This window comes from Dermacentor silvarum, chromosome 2, assembly GCF_013339745.2.
Source record: "Dermacentor silvarum isolate Dsil-2018 chromosome 2, BIME_Dsil_1.4, whole genome shotgun sequence".
NCBI classification, from domain to species: domain Eukaryota; kingdom Metazoa; phylum Arthropoda; class Arachnida; order Ixodida; family Ixodidae; genus Dermacentor; species Dermacentor silvarum.
Genome location: NC_051155.1, coordinates 147,471,647 through 147,492,768, shown reverse-complemented (window position 1 = coordinate 147,492,768; position 21,122 = coordinate 147,471,647). Strand labels below are relative to the sequence as shown.

At 46.4% G+C, this 21,122-nt stretch overlaps 1 protein-coding gene across 1 annotated transcript in view; it reads right to left on the bottom strand.

Moving 5' to 3' along the window:
* The window catches only part of LOC119441887 (sorting nexin-13), a 73,048-nt gene that overhangs the window by 8,719 nt on the left and 43,207 nt on the right, over window positions 1–21,122 (bottom strand). The window contains exons 19-24 of the mRNA XM_049661699.1: window positions 16,424–16,566; window positions 15,298–15,513; window positions 5,798–5,989; window positions 3,762–3,907; window positions 3,563–3,631; window positions 2,217–2,329 (exon numbers count right to left, since the gene is read on the bottom strand). Of these exons, the coding sequence (XP_049517656.1) occupies window positions 2,217–2,329; window positions 3,563–3,631; window positions 3,762–3,907; window positions 5,798–5,989; window positions 15,298–15,513; window positions 16,424–16,566 (879 nt within the window). The remainder of the gene's footprint in view (window positions 1–2,216; window positions 2,330–3,562; window positions 3,632–3,761; window positions 3,908–5,797; window positions 5,990–15,297; window positions 15,514–16,423; window positions 16,567–21,122) is intronic.

The window sequence follows — 21,122 nt, the reverse complement described above, 5'->3', positions numbered from 1 at the left end:
CCTCAGTACAGTCGAACACCTGTACAACGAACGCCTGTACAACGAACACCTGTGCAACAAAATGACCTGTGTAACAAAGGAATAATTCTGTCCCGTTTCTATTGTGAGTGGTGCGGTGCACGACCTTTACAATGAAGTGACCTGTATAACGAATGATTTCAAAGGCCCCAAGCGCTTCAATATACAGGCGTTCGGCTGTATAACGGAAATGAATATGACAAATGACTGGATATACCAAAGTATACATAAAATGTTTGTTTGCTTACAGCTTAAAATGTCAAAGTAACAAAAATGTCAAGTACTCAGGAAGAGCCACTTGAAACATCCTATTCCGGATGTGCATGCGACTTTTGTCCAACTCATAGGCTTGGCTAGCCCACAGCCGGCAAAGCTATGTGCCAATCCCATGGTATCCCACTGACCACATGGTTGCAGATTAGCAACTGCACAAAGTGCATTTCAGTGTTATTCATACGTATCTGCATGGTAAGTCACTGATGGGCCAACAAAATTGACAGGGGACCCTTAGAGGCACCATTTTTGCATTTCTTTTGCGCACAGACCTGATAGCAGTTTTTTTTTTCACCAATGTCAGCATTTATGCTAATATAAGTATTGGATATAACGAAGATATTATTGTGACGGATGACTTTTCATTATGACGAGGTTTGATTGCAGTAGAAATACAGTATAGACCACTTATAACGTAACCGTTTATAGTACAGAACTGGCTACAACGCGGCCTTTCGCGACTCCCGTTTAACCTCCCATAGAACTCCATGTATACGCATACCGCTTACAGTACAGCCGCGTGAGATGAAATACCGGTTATAATGCGGCTTCCACGGGAAAATCTCGGCTACAAGGGCGGTGAGATTTTCGGCGAGATACAGTGCAGCCGCGTGAGCTGAAATACCGGTTATAATCCGGTTTCTGCGGGAAAATCTCGCCGACAAGGGCGACAGCGAGCACGCTTCTCAACAAGGTGCGTGCTCTCGGCTGGCGTATGCATTATTCAATGCAATCAAACTCTCGTTAATTTGGACTTATTTGGCTGCACATTGGTTAATTCGGACTACTCTCGGAGCTCGGTGAGCGAGGAGCTCTGCAAATGTGCGACTCAAAAGAGCAAGAACGGCGCTAGCGTCCAACCGAAACGAAGCGGCGGAGTCCGCATCGCCACAGCCATCAGCTGAAATCGTACGTGAATGACAGCAACGCTGGAACGCTTCGAGCCTATTTGTGTCTTTAAAGCCTGTATTCTTGCATTTACCGCCGCGCATAACACCGCGTTGGCGGCGGGCTTTCTTAACTGCGTAGTCGTCATACACGATCACGTCGATAGTGGCCGCGGTTTTCTCCGCAGCGGTTGTGGCGAACAGTAGTTTCGTATTTACTCGGTACACGCGTCGGCCGTGTGTCTCAAAAACTGCGCAGTCGCCATTGATGATCGCATAGATAGCGACCGCGGTTTCGACTGCAGGTGTTGAAGCAAATGGTAGTTAATTCATCCAGACTCGGTGCGTGCGTCGGGCGCGAGCCTTCAGCACCGCAATGTCGCCATTCATAATCGCGTCGATAGCGGTCACGGTTTTTTTCTGCAGCGGTTGCGGCAAACAGTTGTTTCGTTTTGACTCAGTGCAACGCTGTCGAGCTTGAAGAGCACCGGCTACATCGCGATAATGTTTTCGCCAGCTCACTGGCGAAAATGTAATCGCGATGTGCGCGCGATAGTACAAAGCGTGTCTACACGCTTGGTCTACATGTTTTGCATACGTGCAGGGCTTGAAAATCATTGTTTTGGTTATAGTGCGGTACCGCTTATAGTGCAGATATTCACGACTCCAGCGACTTACGTTATAAGCGGTCTACACTGTAGTGTTCCTTCGTAGATTTCACATGGCTAACATTATTTTAGTGAATTAAGTGGCGCAGGTGGGTGCGTTTTCTTTTTCTATGCATCTTGGTTTTATGGGCATTGCAAACCTTTCTGTATGAAAAAGGAATAAACACTAAATAAAATGAAATAATCTACATATTTGCTCTGTCCTGTAAAAGTTTGGTGGTTAGGTGGCACCAGTGTGCGACTTTTGCTCATGCCTCCTGTGTTTATTTGTGCTGTTTCCACTATGTTGCACGGAGTGTCAATACTTGAGTAAAGCATAAGATAGCAACTCATCGAATGTGTATGGGGGAGAAGAGGAAGGCCCAAATACCTGTGAGGCTACAAAGCATGATCATCTTGGCTGCCACTCTGGTCCTCATCTTGGTGTTCTGGTCCCTCTCTGGACGCGTCTCGGCTGGGAAACCGTTTGGCCACAGGGCGTCCCTGCAAGCAGTGAAGCGTGGCCGCAAATTCAAGTGCTGAACTGTGACAATTGAATCACCTCAAAGCTTAACCGGACAGAGCGGCACTTTTTCATGCACCAGCCTGTAACCATATTAGTTGGCATCTAAAGAAACGGCTGGGCAGCCTCGGCATTCTGCTGTGGAGCACTTAATCACGGACTCAATTCCCAGCCACAATGGCTGCATTCTGAGAGGGGCACAATGCAGAAACCTTGTTTGTTTAGACTCTAGTGGGTGTTGAGGAAGCTCCAGGTAGTCAAACTCATTCAAGAGGATTTGAATATGGTGCCCACTGAATATCATTATTATGCCTAATAGACTGCTGTGCAGCTGATCGGTTGGCTCTTCTTGTAGCTAATCTACCTGAGTTACATTTGGCAAGTTAGTAACAAAACAAGTTTGACATGCTGGATTACCCTGGAAACCACTAAGTGAACAAAGGTGATGCTGGCCAATGTGATACCAGCTTGATGCATCACTAAGCGCTTCATGCAATGAGCCTTTTTCGTGACAGGAAGTGGCTTTACAGTGACATTCAAGAATAATGCCACATCATTTCATAGCAATGGCGCTGCTCCTAACAAACACCTTTCTATCATCATCAGGGAACTTAATGAAGTGTGAACACCATTGACAGTTGAGGCAGAACAGGTGGGCCAAGCAGACAGCAGAAATTAATAAGAATTGGTGCCACTATGCTTCTACCACATAAAGTTTGCTTTTGCACAGTTTGAGCAATGTGCATTATATTAATCTGCATTTGCACTTCCTGTGAAGCCAGAATGCACCTCATGCAAGATGAACGTCATAAAGAGAAATACATGCATAAAGAGCCATAAAGAGAAATAGATGCAACATGTACATATATGGCCTAGTTGCCCCGACAGATTTACTTTATTGCCCTTCCCTAACAATCGTTCAGCCTCTCTCCTTTATCTTTCCCTTTGGATAATGATTATATACTTTATATTACTTCTCCAGAGTGCCTCCTCAAAAAATGTTTCTTTTTTAAGCTTACTCTGATATTCTGCACTCCACTTCGCCATCTTTATTTATTTATGTATTTGTAAACATTGTTTTCACTCTTCGCATCTAGAAAAAAGGCTGACCCGTACTTTGCTACAGTTAATAAAATTGATAGCTCTGACAAGATAGAGAAGAAAAGGGCCACTAAACGTGCTCATTAAGAATAGGAAGTCACTCCACCACTTACTTAAATGCTGTGATGTATTCAGCTATTTTTTCAGTTGATGCCATCCATTCGACGTAGTCAACAATTTTTCTGTTAACAAAGGAATAATGGTACAAATGAGCACAGAGAAAACGAAGCGAGCTAAAGCAAAACAGGATATAAGCAAGATCGTAAGGGGAACATCTTTTTTAAATAAAAGAAAGAAAGAAGGGATTGGAACCTGTTTATTGTGTCTCCAAATGTGGCTTTGATAATCTGCCTCAGGATGACCACAATCCGCCGCCTTAGCCACTGGTTCTTGCTTTTTAGATCAAACACTTCGTCCATAAGCAGCAGCATAATTCTCAGAGGAATGTTGTCTTGTGTCTGTGGAGCATGGGAAAAAAAAGAGCAATCACACCACCAAGTAATTTCTTTATCTGCACCCTGTGAATTACTTCATAAAACTGCCTCTTCTAATAACTCTGCATTTCAACGGCAAAGATACAGGCACCAAAAGAAAGTACTTAATGTAGTCAACTTCCATTATTTCGACTCTGACGAGACCAACAAAATTGATCGAACTGTCCAGCGGGTCAAAATAAACAAGATGCATAAGAAAATGCCAAAACACACTACCAATTCATTAGGCAGTATTTGCCAGTGTCTAAGATGCCCCCAGAATATACCACGTGTCCGCTTTCTGCGAGTACAAAGTAGAAATCTAACGTGCACTGGGTTTTTTAGCAAGAAAAATATACGTGTTGCACAATGGCAGCTGATTTCCTGAAGTACTGAACTGAACCACCAATAACAAGAACGTTAATCGCATTGCACTTCATCATGAAAGAAAATGTAATTTAGCCAATTTTATGGGAATTTCTGAGAGAAGGACTCACTAGCACAATTCCATTGGTGCTACTTGCGGAAGTATGGCGCGCCCTCTCTGGGTGCGTGCCTGACTTAAAGCAGGCAGTACAGTCTAACCTTGATGAAAAAATGAACACGAATATAATGAATTATTGAACCTAACAAAAGAAATCTTAAACGTTTCTTGCCAATATTAGAGGAATACAGTAGAATCTTGCTCATACATTGTGTGAGAAAAAAAAAAGAGAGAAAACAAAAACTGTGGCTCCAATCCACGCTGTGAAGGTGGTTGGACAGTGAAGCTGTGAACGACACCTATAACAATTACCCATTATGACGTCACTTGGATTAACACATGTGGCTCTACAAAGAGTGAAACCAGAGACAAGTGAAATGTACTTAACCACACCCTTTATTTCCTCACAACAAGATTATATTCACACTGTTCTTCTGGCGTCTTTACTTTCCCTGGTCTACCCATGGTAGCCTGAAATGAGCTGAATCGAGTTGCTAGACCGTGGTGACATCACTACGTGATTTCTATGTTGTTGGGTACTTTTCCACTCGGAGTAGCTCACGCAACCGTAATCTTTACCGGGAAACACACGCGGGAGAAGGAACGTGCTTCGCATTATTCGCAGACGCCATTAGCATTGGCACCATTAGCAGTTGGCACTTCACACGAGTGTATTGAATGACGTCAACCCCTTTCGAAGCAGCTGCCAACCTAATCTTTACCGGAACGCATCGGAGGGTGTTCCCATTGTTCACACGCGCGTTATCATCCATCATGTGGTTTTGATGCCTGTTTTGTGGTCTTTCTTTTGAAAACGAGTGCTGAGCTGTGTGCTGTGAAACCATAATTTTTTTCTTTAACTCCCTCAGCAATTTGGCCATTATGGACGCCTTTCTTACTGTTTTAGTTTTTATTAGTTATTACACTTAGCACGAGTTAAGTCGTAGGCTCGGTTTCAGCGGTGAATTAAACTTTATGCGTAAGTGTCAAATGACCCATTGAGCGAAACGCAGCTCCACTAACGTGAAACCTGGGGATGTTTGAAGCATGCAGTGATGTACCGCTAATGGGCTCATACTGTCTTAAGCAATGGCTCATAATCCCGTAAACGCGGCCTCCCCATTACGACGACAGAAGAGAAGTGAAATTCTATGCTGGAAATATGATGCGAAACGTAGACATCTGTGGAAGACGACGACGACGACGAACGACGAACAGGCTTTCTGACAGCCACCCCTGCTTTGGAAAATCGAATGTGCCGCTTCGGCTACCAGTTACTCGTGCTAATCTTATTCCGCTGGGACTATACTATTGTACTCGGATGGTCCCCATGCCAAACACGCAAAACGAAAAGTTGGTAAGTGATTTCACTCGTCTGCACGTCAGCTCACCTCAATGTCGATGCCAGCACCCACTTTCTCACTGCCCTGAATCACGACGTCCACGGGCGAAGCTGTGGGCCGGCTGCGCAGCACCTTCACGATGCTGTCGCGCAGTCCATCGAGCAGGTTCTCGGGAGCATTTTTCACCATGGTGCCCATGCTGCGCACTGATGACTTGAATGGATTGACTAGAGAGCCCATCTGCATGACAAATGTCGCAGGAACAATCACTACTAGCGGCCGGACTAATTGTGTTTACTTGAAATGCAACATAGCCTTATTACTCTTGTCAAGCCTACATGACTGAATTGAGTGCTTTGGAATTTGAATTTATTTCCATGGTGAATGGAGGAAGGCTCGAACAGAGTGAAAGATAAATTCCTTGATGGAGGTTTGGGTCCCCTTTGCAAGGCATACAGCAGGGGTATAGATATGCATCTATACTAACAATGCAAACATTATGCGAGTATTAAAAACATGCCAGAATAGATTCCAAAATTGAAGTTATGGACACAAACTATTCTTTTATACATTCACTCTTAGAAAAAAGAAAAAAGGACATGAGGAACATGGAGAATCACAGAAGCACACATGTAAGCAACACACTTGTTACCATGTGCTTGTTGTGCTGAATTAACAAGTTTGACAAAAGCTGTGCTGGTACCTTGGCACAATTTATGTCACATATTAGATTCTCTTTTCGATAACGCAGTTCTTATGCCTTCTTACCGTATGGCCAATTTATCCTAATCTATTGGCTTGACACTTCGGATATTATGTCTCCGTTCTTGGATGCAGTCATTATGAATTATCTCAGTGTTGCAAAAGTTGGAGACAAGAATGTACAGGGAATTGAGCAGAAACCAGCACAAAAGAACAGGACGTAAAAAAGAGAAAGACGACAGCACTGGTGTCAGCCCCTCATTATGTCCTATTTTTTCACATTGTTTTCTTCTGAAGCCCCGAACCAACCAGCCCAAATGCGTATGCTTCTGCAGTATGGAGAATTGTTACAAATACAGTTAAACCTGCTTATAACGAACCTCCATATAACGAATTCCTGGATATAACGAAGTTTTTCTATTCCCCGCCGTTACTCCATAGAAGCACATGTATTTGAAACCTCTACGTAACGAAGTGGCAGCGGGAGACCCCCCTCGATATAACGAATTTTCCCCTCCAACAACCTAGAGATTTCGCCTCAAATTTTGTCATTTTTGCGCGAGCAGCAACCGGAAGCACCTTCTCCGCCGCGACGGAATGCGAAGCGAGCGCACGTGTGCGAGGCGGGCCTGCATCCCTTGACCCGGCGATCTTGCCGCCGCGGGCGTGACCTTTTCCCCTCCCTTCATTCGAACCTGATCCTGCCGCTTGCTGCAGCTGGCCTAGCCCACCAAGCCGGCACTCTCTCCTTTTTCAGTTTATGTTGCCGACGCACTGGTACACGCTGTGACACATCACACTTGATGAGCGCGGACACGCGCTGTCAAACGCTGGCGGCGTGTGGAAGCGCCGCTGGAGAAGCGAGCGAAGTGACCTTCGCGCTGTTGTCTATCGCTTCAACGCAAACTGAGCGCCGAGAACACACAGCACGCACAAAGCTACGAGCCGCCGACGCACCTACACTACTAGACTCTGCCCCAACGCTAATCGCTTTCGAGATACGGCCCGCGTGACCGCGCGCCGCCGCGCAGTACGCAGTTGATGCCAGAGTACAGTACAACACCTCCCCGCTATCCCTCCCTCCCTCGCTCCCTCGCCGGTGCCTCGAGTGCAACGGAACTCGGAAGAAAGCGCGCTTCCTCGCTGCTTTTCTTGCGCGCGCGAGATTTATGGCGTTTTTCACTGGTCGAGCTGGAGCGGGTTCGCGCTTTCCACTGGTCGTTTCGGATCAACTCGCTCCGCTCCGGATCGCTCTCACTTGCTCCGCCGCCGAGGCGCGGATTCGGGCGGAAATAGGACGAGAAGCATACGTCACTTCTGCTCGCTGGGGGACGGTGATCTTGGTGGCCATGGAAACATGCAGAGCGGAAGTCGATTTTTGTGACGTGTGTGCACAGACTTCCGGTACGATCCAGATCCGCGGAGCCTTTTCGCTCTCCGCTGGCAGATTAGGGTTGGTGAATTGCGAGCACTCGCTCCAGGATTTCGGCGGCCGCTCCAGATCGACCAGTGAAAAACACCATTAGACTTAGACGTGGTCGTCGGCTGCCCTCGCACGTTTTAATTCGCACATACAGCATACGGCGCGCGGCGACTGCGTTATCGTCCTTGGACTTTATACGGAATATCTAAGAGCCAAAACCACTTTGAGGGCCACAACGCGTCATAGACACCATCTTTATATAGCAAATACGGATCTCAAGGGCCATACTTTTGCTGGCGGAAACCAACAATACGTCATAGTTGTTGCCCCAGGCACTTTGGGCGGCCAATGCCATCGTCAAGCCACCAAGCCAAGCGACATGAAAAGTCAAAATGGCTGCTCGGGCCGGCGCGGGGTGGCAGTTCGCAACGCATGATGCGGGAACGGTCCCACAGTTGCGACGCAACAGCGGGGTTACCACTGCATTGGGTTCTATAAGAGCTGTGCCGGGACCGGCCGAAAACGACGAAACAGCCGGGAAAACGCAGCCCCTGGGAACCTAACAGCGGGCTTCTACTGTAACACTATACGACGCTACGACGCCATCGTGACGCTCACTCTTCGTTTACGATGCCTCGTGCTTGTGCGAAACGACACGCATCCGGTACCTGGTGTGACATTCCAAGGATGAGTGCTTCGACGAAAATGGAAAACGGGTGCACGTGACCATTGAGGGCACGTTCGAATCGAGTAAATATGGTAAGCGTTTCTTTTTCGAATTTTCGGGCCGAACCTGCATATAACGAAATCCTCTTTATAACGAAGTTTTCCGGGAATTTGTCAATTTCGTTATATCCAGGTTTAACTGTAATATGAAGGTTTTTGCGCAAATCGGTAAGCATCTTTTTCTATATGTCTGCTTTTGGGTATAGGAATGGAGCCTAGAAGTCGTTGCAGCCTTGTTTGAAGTGGTAGGGCAGGTTATTGCATTACTGCAGATTGCATTATTCCCACGACCAGAGATTACCATCACAAGGAAGGCTTGCGTGCTCACAGGAGTCATGCATTTGCCACTAGCATATGATCACAGAAAATTATCATACATGCAAAGTTGTTGTGACAGTGCACGAGTATGCCTAAAGGAAGGTGTGCAAACCTGTGATTCTGATGTGTATGCATTTTTGTCAGTACTCAGAAGTGAGAGGAGTGGTTGCAGTGCACACGGCTGATCGTAACGAGACTAGCGCTCATTGTTTCCGGTTATACAGTAGAACTTCATTCATACGTTTTCAAAAAATACACGAAAAATAAACGTACGATCCGAATCCAGTAAAAATTGAAGCTGAGAAGCCCATCTTGAGGTGTAAGGGCACAAAACATTTATTTCTTGCAAAACATAGTTGCAGTCAAATCTCGTTAATTCAAACTGACGCTGTGGTCCCGTCAAAGTTATGTGTATTCCAATGGGCGAGAACGCTCGGTAATTCGAACGCGAAAGCATTTGCGACGGTTAATTCGAACATAACCGCGCACCGACAATGCTCTCAGCAGCATGCTAAATCACGTGGCGATGCCTCCGACACTGCCATAAAGCAAAAGCTTGGGAGAGACCCCTCAACGCTGCACGGAGAAATAAAAAAGAAAGAAAAAAATACCGCGGCGAAAATTTCCTCTCTCAAATGGTAAGGTCGCCGTTGCAGCGTCGCGCTGGAACACGCGTGTACGTGCCGATGTCTCCGCCAACGCAGCGGCTGCGGTGCAGAGGGAAGCAATGCGGAGGCCCAGTCTGGCCAACGAAAGGCGAACGCTCGCTTCAACGGCAGAAAACGAAACTTGGGGGAGCGGGCTAAGCTGGCGCCGGGCCAGCGGGCGCGCATGGAGACAGTCGAAGGTGAGGGCAGACACCGCAGGCAGACGCCGCAGACAGACGCCGCAAACAGGCAGACGCCGCGCGCGCGGCGTCTGCCTGTTTTTGTCGCTTAGTAGTTCGCGTTGATGCAAGGAGCGAGGTAGCGCAAAAGTCAACTCGCTTGCCGCTGCGGCCGCGCTTCGTCACTTTGAGCACTGCAGAGAAGCCGCGCGGCGGCTGTCTGCCACTTAGCGCTTCACAAGCACATGAGAGCGGCCTTTTTCCACACCTGAATGATAATTTTTCGTTGCTAGAACGTATCATACGACCGCAGTTTGCCGCAATGCTGAACGTTGCTACCGAAAAATCGTATTTTCCGGGAATGTATTAACCGGAACGTATTAACCCATTCCTCTATGGGGTTATGTTTATTTTTCGTGATTGCAAATGTAGAAGCCGGGAAATCGTATTAAGCGGGAACGTATCAGCGAGGTTCTACTGTGTGTTAGGCAGTGCTTAACAGACAGTAACAGTAACAGCTTAACAGACGCTTTCACAACTACTATCATTTACAACTATTTATAGCCTCTACGTGGATGCTACCAGTAGTCTGCAAGGAAGTACCACTTTACTTCCATGTGCCGGAGCCCCTTTCAACATGCGAAAATATTGCTTCCAGTCATATATGCTGGGTAGTGCCCAATACACATGGGCGCTTTTACAACTATTGCTTACAACTACAGTAGAAACTTGTTAAAATGTTCTGGAGAAAAACGCAAGAAGAAATATACTAACCGGGAAAACGTATGATCTGAAGTCACTAAAAAATTTAGCATACTCAACTGTAGTTGACATCTACGTAATGCGAAACGTTGCGTGAATTGCTGCAGCACATTACGCCGATGCGCACCGAGCTGCTAAAGCACGTGCAGCCTGACACGCGCACTGTCGTTTTTGCGGCTTCGGCCAGCTTATGTTTGTGCTCCTTTAAATCGGGCTGGGCCAGCAGCTTCTTCGGGCGGGACACTTTGGCAGGAAGTTTTGACGTGCGGCATGACACACCAATGTGCGTCGAGTTGGTGGGGCTCGAGCGGCCAGAGATGCGCTTTGTCGTTTTCCTATTGCGTACTGTTTTAAGATGGCGATAGGGAATCGTAACGAAATCAAGCTGGTGGGCAAAGCCAGAATATGATGCCTCCAGAGCGAAACATGACGCTCCCTCCGTGCCGCCTGCAGCATGAAACGGTGGTGTGTATGGGTTATCGCCCATTAGAGGCGTGCAGTATGCTTCCAACGGCACTACGCCACATGCGCTGTGATACAGGTGAAGACGCTTACTGCAATAGGGTTGGCGACAATAGCTGTGGATGCAAATGTGATGACCCACGAAGTGGTTTGCTGGTACTGGAAGAGAAAACTGAGTGCATGCCGGCATTTGCACGTGACACAGGCGGTTGAGTACAGCGGGGAAGTTGCTGTGGTGGGCGCCTACAGCTCTTGATTACGTGTGCCTTGCACCTTTTCTTTTTTAGATGGGATCTAGCAGCCGAAAAACATATCATATGATCACAGTTCAGTGATCCACTGAACATTGCTGCCAAAAGGTTGCATTTTCTGGGGCAGAAAAAAAATGTAACTGTATTACATCATTTCCTTGTGTTCTCGATTGCAAACATTGGTGCCGGGAAATTGTATGAAATGGGATCGTATCAACGAGGTTCTACTGTATTTATAGCTTGAGGGAATTCGTACATGCTCTTCATGGTGCGAAGCACATAGGGGATGCTAAATTTTCTTCCTGAAAGTATCCCGGACAGAACTTGTGTTGGTTTAGTGAATCTGAACATATTATTGCCAAAGAGGAATACCGTAAAAGCCCATTTGTATTACTAGTTCCTTCCTCCCAAATTTGACATGCGTCATCTTTATCTCAAATTATGTTCGGATCCTAAAGCTTTCCATGTTGTTCCACGCAACAGGCACCCATCGCCATCAGGTGCTACAGCGGAAATGAAAAGCCGAAACCACGGACGTCCGTGCCCGCTGAATAGTGCCAGAATATGTGCTGGGGCCTGCATACCGCATACCCTACAAGTGACCATGACGAATATCGTCCTGTTTGCCTATTGCTGAGATGCTTCATAGCAGAACCACGGAGGCTGCAAGCGGAATGTGATTTCATCTGCAGAAACGACCAGCAACAGTGCCCCAACCTGACAGTTTGGAGTGACCGAAAGCAGCAGTAGGTGGTAGTGAGAAAGATAATCGCTTTTTACATGCAGCAGGAGCTGCACGCAAAAAGCGACTCTGGTACATCTGTGTAATGCTCTCTAAATTTTGCAGCTAAAGTAGAGCTACTGAAGAAAAATGGGACTGTGATCGCTATACAGGGCGTGTTCAGATAATGACACACTAAGGGGCAGGGGCGTAGCCAGGGGGGGGGGGGGTTGGGGGGGTTCAAACCCCCCCCCCAAATTTTTTCCGTACCCCCCCCCCCCTCCCCCGTCCACTTACCCACCCTTTGTTCTCGTCGCTTCGCGCTGACATAATTCAAGAAACCGGTGCTACTATCACAATTTCATTCCTCGGCGCTTCCGTTCAGGTTGGTAATTTACAGCGAATCATGTCTGCATATGGAAAAAAGTGACACGGTGTTTCTCAAGGCTTTGACACTCTGTGAGGTTTTGGGCGAGAATGTGGCAGCCGCATTCTGAAGCAACAAATGTGCAACAAATGTAGCAACAAATGCGGCAGCCGCATTTTAGATGAAGGCGAAAATGCTCGAGGCCCGTTTACTTAGATTTAGGTGCACGTTAAAGACCCCAGGTGGTCGAAATTTCCGGTATACATTTCCGCCGCTTCCCTTCAGGTGCCGGTTAGGCCGCGCTCGCGCAGGATAGTCTGCGCGCGAAACGTCTCTTGTTTGCGATTGCGCCCCTACGGAAGGCTGGTAGTTACTGTGGTGTTGTTGAATCCCAAACCAGCAATTACGGAAGGCTGGTAGTTGCTGTTGTGTTGTGGAATCCCAAACCAGCAATGTACACACGAAGGGGTTGATGCCAGCAGTGAAATTCCACCGACTCACAACACAATGCATGAAACAGACAGCCGACAAGCATGGATTACTGCTGTGCGCAGTACAGCGTAAGTAAACTCTTGTTACAGGCGCTTACAGTTCTCGTCGGAGTTCACGCGCCCTTAGAAATTATGTGCACTATATATGCACTGAACAAGACCGGAGTTCATTCATGCATCACTAGTACACCAATCAGTCGAGATTCGGTGAGGTACAAGGCCGCTTCCTGTTTGCGCCGGTGTAAGTGAAGCAGAAATGAATTGCACGCACTACTTAAAATGTGTACACATGCCATATCTATGCTGTGTGGTGAAATATTCTGTACAATTCCGAATCTGTTGACATAAAGGCAAATGATGGCTGCACGCTCGCACACAGCGGAAGACACAGCGGCCTATGCACTTGCCGCAGGAAATGCAACCCTCTCGTATGAGGGAGCAGGGCGACGAAAGATTCGAAAAAAAAAAAAAGCCTGGTCACACGTGCATTTTGACGCGTATAGCCGTCCTTGACTTGTGAAACGCACATCGCCCCAACGAGAACGATGCCATCTACGCTTAACGGAGATTAACAATTAATGATGTCTTCACCGATCGGGCGGGTCGTCTCAATGATGCGTTTTCGAAGACTCGTCCATTCAGTGGCGCGATGAGAGACCGTTGCTCCAAACGCCCACTGTACCTGTCGTACTTACTGTATTTTACTGAGCTTACTTTACTTTTTACTTAATTTCCCCACAAGCACACGCACACGCGAGCGGCGGGGCAGGGGGGGTCCCATGTCTTTGATATACCTGCATAGAGTCTGCTTACACTACCGATATTTATTAACGATCACGTCACGTAGAAGAAAGCAGACGCTCCCCCCCCCCCGAAACAAATTTCTGGCTACGCCCCTGCTAAGGGGGGTCCCGACTATTTTCAGTTTTCATTGAAATTTTTATGAGGCAGAAAAATGTCTCTGTAGAAAGAAATGAACCTTTGTTTTGTGAAAATTAGCACGGATTTCGTGAAAAAAATTCTTATTCCACTACAGTTGGAAAAGAGCGTTTTAATGACTTGCAGATTTTGCAAATCGAAGGCCTATAGCTCTAAAATTAATGCATTGTACTCCACCATAATTTTTTCGCTATATCTACAGTAATAGTCTATTAGCCCATGGGAAGTTAAATTTATGTCCCCCTAGAGTAAGTTTTTGAAAAATTGCCAAACTTTGGTTTTTGAGCAACTGCCTCTGACTGTCCCCAAGATCTCTTTGGTCGCCCTACCACCCCTACAAAGTCAGCGAGAGGGTGGAAGGGAGACAGGAGAGGGGTGCAAAGAAGGCATGCTGTGCATGGTGCATGGCACAAAGGAAGGCTTTGCAAAGCTGCTCGTGTTTTTTATTGTGACAGGAATTATACGGACACTCCAAGCGCATTTCTGCCGTCGCCATGAGGTTCCGTATAAAGACCAATGGAGATAAAACCATTGCCAGGCGCTGTACACTGTGTGCGCAAGTGAAAGCGTACGAGGGTGAGCCGGCAATCACAGCTCAATGTAGCGCACGCGAGGGAGGAAGACAGGTTGGAAGTGCACGGTCTTCTTTCGCGTGCGAGGCACGGGGGTGAGGCGACGGAGACGAAGAGGGGGGGGGGGAGTGCGTTCTGCTCCGTTGGCTGCTGTTCACAGCGTGGCCATGTGGGCACCGTATCCTGAAAGCGAGCCGTGACGCGGGTGAACTGTGCGCCCTCGCAGGCCTAGTCTTCAAAGCGATCTGCGATGGGGACAAAGAGCATGTGCCGAGTGCCAGTAGCTTCATATGCTTTTGACGTTTAGTTCGCGTTGAAGCGGGACGAGAGACAGCGCGAAGGTCAATTTGCCTGCTGCTGCTGGCGCGCTTTCTCACTCCAGCGTTTTTACAGCGAGTTTCCGTGGTCATCGAGCCAGATGTGTTCATGTTTACCTGTGCGCGTGGTGACACCGTGCTTGTCTATTTAGTTAGCAAGCGAATGCTTACTTTATACGGCCCATTAAACTACTCGTATAGCTGTCTACTAATTTGCTATCACAATCGATGCGGCAAAACTGCGACGTTTTTTTGCCTTTTTTTATTTCCAGGCAATGTGATGCAGGTGTGCTGTGCGAAATGGAGGTGGGGGGGGGGCACACGCTTGCGTGGCACAAAGGCGGGTTGTCAAAGGGGCTCGTGTTTTATTTGGCACTCTTTTCTTTTTAGGGCACGCTACCCGCAACCGGATTTAATTGTGATAACTGATCACCCAGCATGGCAGCATTGTAATAAGTGGTTTATTTTACCATGGAACACATACAAAAGTTGACGGTGCATCGGCTGCTCATTGTTATATCAGATATATTGTTAAAACTGGTATTGTTATAAGTGACTGTATTGCTGATGACCACCAATGACAACATCTCGAGCATACAGGATAGAATAAAATTTGTGCTACAGGCAACAACAATGGAACAAAAAAACAAAAACAAAACAAGAATGCTCACCGTTCTTGCAAACTGTTTTTTCCCCTTTTCATAGGTGCCTGGCTCAAGGAAATGCAGTACCATGTCACGCAGACCTGGATTAGCTGTCAGGATATCAGGATGTAGAATCTGCTGCAAGAACTCATTCAGCTGAGATCGCCGCTGCTCCAAGAATTGAAGGCTCAGGTTGTTGAAGGTCTTCTTCCCAGGGAAAGGCAACTTAGACAACTTTGGAAACTGTAGGTGAAGAAGATGAAATGGAGGTCAAAAGGTATGACTAATACTGCTCGTACAGATATACAGCACAAGTACTACCCTGAGCTAAAGTATACGAACCAGAAATATTGTGATAAAGCCAACATGCAAAAAATTGTTTTCCATTTACACGATCTTTACTTAAACGTTTTCATAGCCCCTTCTATATCCAAAATAGAAAGAAACTATACCGCAAAAATGTCAGATTTTAGTCCATTACGGACCTTCCCATTATAAGTTGGCATGTGTGACCAATATGCTTAATAAAGGCTGAAGTTGATACAACATTTTTCAACTTCCTCAAAAAAAAAAAAAAAAAAAAAATAAGTAACAGCCACATTGTAACAGCCAGATTATTTCTGAGGGCTATTGCAGCTGCTGTAGTTTCACTCTCTCTTTGGTAGAAAAATATACTTTGCAATGAAATAAACACCTGACTTAGTTACATTCACTTTCGATGCTGTAAAATTTGTTATGCAAATACGCCGAAAATAAATCCCAGTAAAGATTTCTATTTCATTGGGCAGTCAATACAAGTTGTAAAGGCATGAAAAAGAATGTACACAAACATTCTGGAATATTGGGACAGTAGAACAAGAATAAAGTGGCTCATAATGCTAGAGGAATAATTGACCAGTATACATGCCGTAGAGGCTGCCCATAAAATGCAGACTAATGCTATATGTTTACCTACAGCACGAACAAATTAGACGGAACACAAAGCAAAGGAAGAAAAGGTGATTTTTTTGCGCTCTAGGTAAACATCCAGTTGTACTGACTCGTCCAGCTAGCCATGGTCCTTCAGTTCATTCGTTACACATAAGGTTTTTGTAATGCTATAACAAAGCCTGCAACGATGAACCCACCCAAAGCTAAAAGCATAAAGCTTCACCTTTTCCAAGATGAGGATGTGGAAGTCGTCAAAGTCGCTGTACCTCCTGAAGACACACCAACGCTCCTCCGTACTCTGTAGCTCACGGCGCGTCACAGATATTGCATACAGGGCATATGCTGTGCTGGACTGCCGCACTATTCCTGCAAATGCATGATGGAGCTTTAGCAAAAGCTTACAGCCCTCATGCATGCAATCACTTTTCTTCTGCTGAACTGGATTTAAATGAAAAGTTTCTAAATTGTGACCAGTGCACCAAGAAATGAAAACAAGGACTGAAAATGGTGGACAGTGTCACACTCCCAACCAATGCAGTTTTCACATGACAGAAAAATCTGCTTCAAGCTCTGCTCGACATCATGCAATGAGTCCGTTCACTGGTCCTTTATTAACACGGGCAGCACGACTGCTGGAGAGGTGTCTATGTTACCAGATGAATTCAGCTGGTGCACGTATGGGAGCGCGAGCATCTGAGCGCTGCCATATGGGTGAAAACGCTAAGCCTTCTACAGTATAGACCACTTATAACGTAACCACTTATAGTGCAGGACCGGATATAATGCGGTCTTTTCAGACCCCCGTTAATTTTCCCATAGCACTCCGTTAATACACGTATCGCTTATAGTGCAGTTGCGGGAAACGAAATACCGGTTACAGTGCGGCTGCCTCAAAGTACGGAAGTCAGCGGAGACGGCGAACACTCCCCTCAAACGGGCGCACCAAGGAGTGCTCAAGGAAGAAAGAGAGACGAAGAGGAGGAGAAGGGCACGTGGTGCGAACGAACAGCCAGTGAGGCTGAAACCAGAATCTTGAGTGCAAGTCGTGAAATATCACGGCGCGCATAGCGAGCGAGGGCAACAAAACTGCCAACGCCGGCCAACCCTCGCTTCACGATTATGGCAGTAAACGAAACTTCAGGGAGCGGGCGGCGCCGGTTCACTGCCATTTTCTACACGCAGCTACGGTAGCGTGGCTGAGACGTCGGCATGTACACGCATGTTCCGGCGCAACGCAGAACCGGCGACCTTGCCATTTGAGAGAGAGTGAAATTTCCGTGTTTTTTTTCTTTTTTTTGTTTTTGTTTTGTTCGCGCGCGACGTTGAGGGGTCTCTCCTAAGCTTTTACTCTATGGCGGTGCCGGAGCAATGCCGGTCGGAGGCACCGCCGCGTGATTTGGTTCGAATTAACGAGATTCGACTGTAAATTGAATGCAAACGTTCTAGCCGCATTCCTCGACTGTCGCATATGTGTGGCGGCTCAGTGCACATGTTTTGCATATGTGCGGGCCTTGAAAATTGTTGCTTTGGTTATAGTGCAGTACCGCTTATAGTGCGGATATTCGCGACTCTGGCGACTTACGTTATAAGCGGTCTACACTGTATTTAAAAGAACAAAGTACAGTCAGCAACCGATAATTCGAACTTCACGGGGACTGCCAGATAATCTGAATAATTGAGAGTTCGAAATACCAGATTCCCCCCAAAATAAGTGACTTTATTCCACAAGATGTCAAAAAAGGTGTGCTGCATTCTTGGATCATCACTCTTAAGAGATATACCTTCAATTTTGCATGACAAGTGCGAAACACATCGCTGTCTACGAGCGATGGCGTTCTTGCCATCGCCGTATGAGCGATGGCATTCTTGGCACAGTGTCGGGTGTGCTACCTTTTGCGTGACTAGTGCAAGATGCACTGGCATCTACGAGCCACGGCATCCTTGGCACAGTACCAATAACACTATCTTATCACAATGCTGAAACCTGCCACCCGTTGATGCATCCAGTGCTATTCTGTGAAATATCACGAAGATGATATCTTCAAAAGTGATTGTCCAAGAATATGGCCCAAGTTTGTCAACAAACTGCTACGTGCACATACGCGTGCCTTTGGCCTAGACATTCTGTGGCCACAATTTTCTAGCAATGCCTTTTATCCTATTCCTGTTACCACTTTTCACGCTGCATCAGTGCTCAGAGCGACGCTCCACACGCATTATCAATGGGATCAAGCAGCCATGAATGGTGGATGGATAAGAGTGGCATAGAATCGAGCGGAAGGGATCGCTACAAAATCATGGCCCATATCTGGACGATTGCATGCGACCGCTACTGGTAAACGAAAGTAAATTCAACGCATCATTGAATTCTCATCGGCGACTGCTAGGTCGACTAGGCTTCACTAGTTTTGGTTTTGAGGAGGTGCCAGCGACTGGCAACCATGCCGGTGACGTATCAAAACGAAAATATTGCTATCTCTGCTCAACTCAGTGGCCAAATTAGTCCGAATGATCGCACGACGCACTGTAAGGTGTCACAAGTTTCAGTCGTAATTATATATTCAATCTATCGGGCTAGTGGCGGTGCCATGAGGCTGTTTGAATATTCAAGTATGTCCAAATTATCGGTTGTTTACTGTACAAAAGAGAGCATTTCCTCCATCAGTACGTCAGTATGCACTTCTGGCAGTGACGCGACGTTCTGGAGCCTGCGGATGGCTTTATCAACTGACGTGCGTAGTGCATCGGTTTGCGAGTTGTATGGCCTAGCACAGATGCAGGGCACACAAGCAGACAAAAACCAGAATGCCAAGTATAGTCAAGCAAGACCTGTCAAGTCGCCAGACAAGCAAATGAACAACTGCTAAATCCAGTTGCTCCGATACACTCTGCTCGGATGGTTCCTGGCGGCCAAGAAAAGCATATAGTTTCCACATAGGCGTCAGCACAACCACCTCACAATGTCGTGATGATCCACACTTCTCAGAGGAAACCATTCGATTTTTCTGCTGTGCGAATACCACACACACCTAAGCGCTTCTAATCATTAGCCCGTAGGTAGGAAGACACAAATAGCCTGTAACACAAAAGATTACTGAATGTATAAGGACACAAACTAGACTCTGAGGTAAGCAATAAGAGTCCTGCAAGCCACAGCCTGCAATACTATATAACTTAGCCCTACTAAAAAAATGCTCTGAATATCAGAGAACAACATGTCTGGGTAGCTTGACGTTACTTGGTGGAGCTTCCGAGAATAACCCTCCCTCCCCCCCCCAGACCGTAAAGAACATACGAGGAAGGACTGCCAATCTGTTTGGCATTTTATTTTACTTTAAAGCAATGCAGTGTAAACCTTCGATGAACAATAAAAAAAAAAAAAAAACTAAGCACACCCATGGAGGCACACTATAAGCACAAAATTGTTGCGTCTACTGTTTCTCTTGTGCAATGCCTTGGGAAAGTTCAGATTAGCATTATCAAATGAATGCAAGCCAGGAAGTTAACTGGCCAGTATGACTTTATGAGACTGCTGATCTGTATGACATGTCAAGATACACACTTATAGCAGTTGTCCAGTTATTTCAAGCAATGTCATCACATTCCTACAGCTTCTGCTAAAGGCTCCATGGCTTCTCTGATATTCATGAATGTGCACAATGTGCACTTTCTGATCACGCAGGTGACATATAACATATTTACTCGTGTAAGGCCCGCACTTTTTTTAAATGTATCTCTGAATGGGTGTGGGCTGCACACGAAGCATGCTTACAGTAGCTACTCACTGAAGCCTACAACTGTGCTCAGACTGCTATACAAAATAACACAACCACTGGTGGCTGACTATGAAAAATTTAGTCTCCAACCGACTTTACGGACTCGGACAATGCCGCAAAAATGTCTGAACAATAAGAGCAGTCTGAAAAAACAAACTGCCACAGTAAGATTGATTTCGTTGTTTTTTACAGCGCCGGCGCAGCAGAAATTATGTTTACATACATTTGCTCATTGTGCTTCATTAAAACAAAATTTACTTAAAATTTTATGATGGCCAAGGCTGCATTTTGTGTTCACCGATTGCGCAGCCCAATGTGTGTTGGGGGTCGTCGCAAATCGCAGATGCCGCGCTTGCGACCTTGACTCCACAACACTCAGTTCATGTTCAGTTACGCAAAATCAGTTTGGAGCTTTATTAGCTTGATTAGGTCTACACGCGAGCTTATGCCGTTCCGTCCTGTGACACATGCAAACTTGGTAGGTGTTCGTGGTAGTGGTCGGCTGACTGCCAATAGAGCGAAACTCCGCTTCACACATGTGGCCGACAGTCCGGCCCATGCTTGTGATCTCACGGCCAATCACTGCTATGGTCTGCTGGTACAAACACTTTAGGGAGGACTTCCCGCAATGGCTTGCTGCCTGCCGCCCTCGTTAGCTAGGCCTAACCAGTGGCACCAAGCCGTTTTGTTAGTGTCAGCCACAAAGTTGCAATTTAATGCTGAGGGCAGAATGCTGCGATGATAACTATGATAATGCCAACCTAGTCAGGACAACTAGTGCTATCTATTAGCAGCTTGCAAAAATGAACCAGCACGCAGGTATGCACGGGATGCTTAGTGAAACTTAAAAAAATATATATATTTTTACTCACAAGTGGGGGCTACCCTATACACACTACTTGAGTTATGTTGTGATATCTTTCATGCTTGTAAGATCGTATTGAAATGAAAGCTGCAATCTTGGCAGAATTTTTTAAATTCAATATCAGCTGCAAGCTAGGGCTGGATTCCAAATTGTTTAGTAGCTGTAATCCCAAAATGTAGCTTGTGCCTGAATTGGGCAACATTGCTGCCAATCAGCGATGCCAAGATACCAAAGTTTCATCGAACTAATGCAACCGCTGCATCAACCATTTAACTGATAAC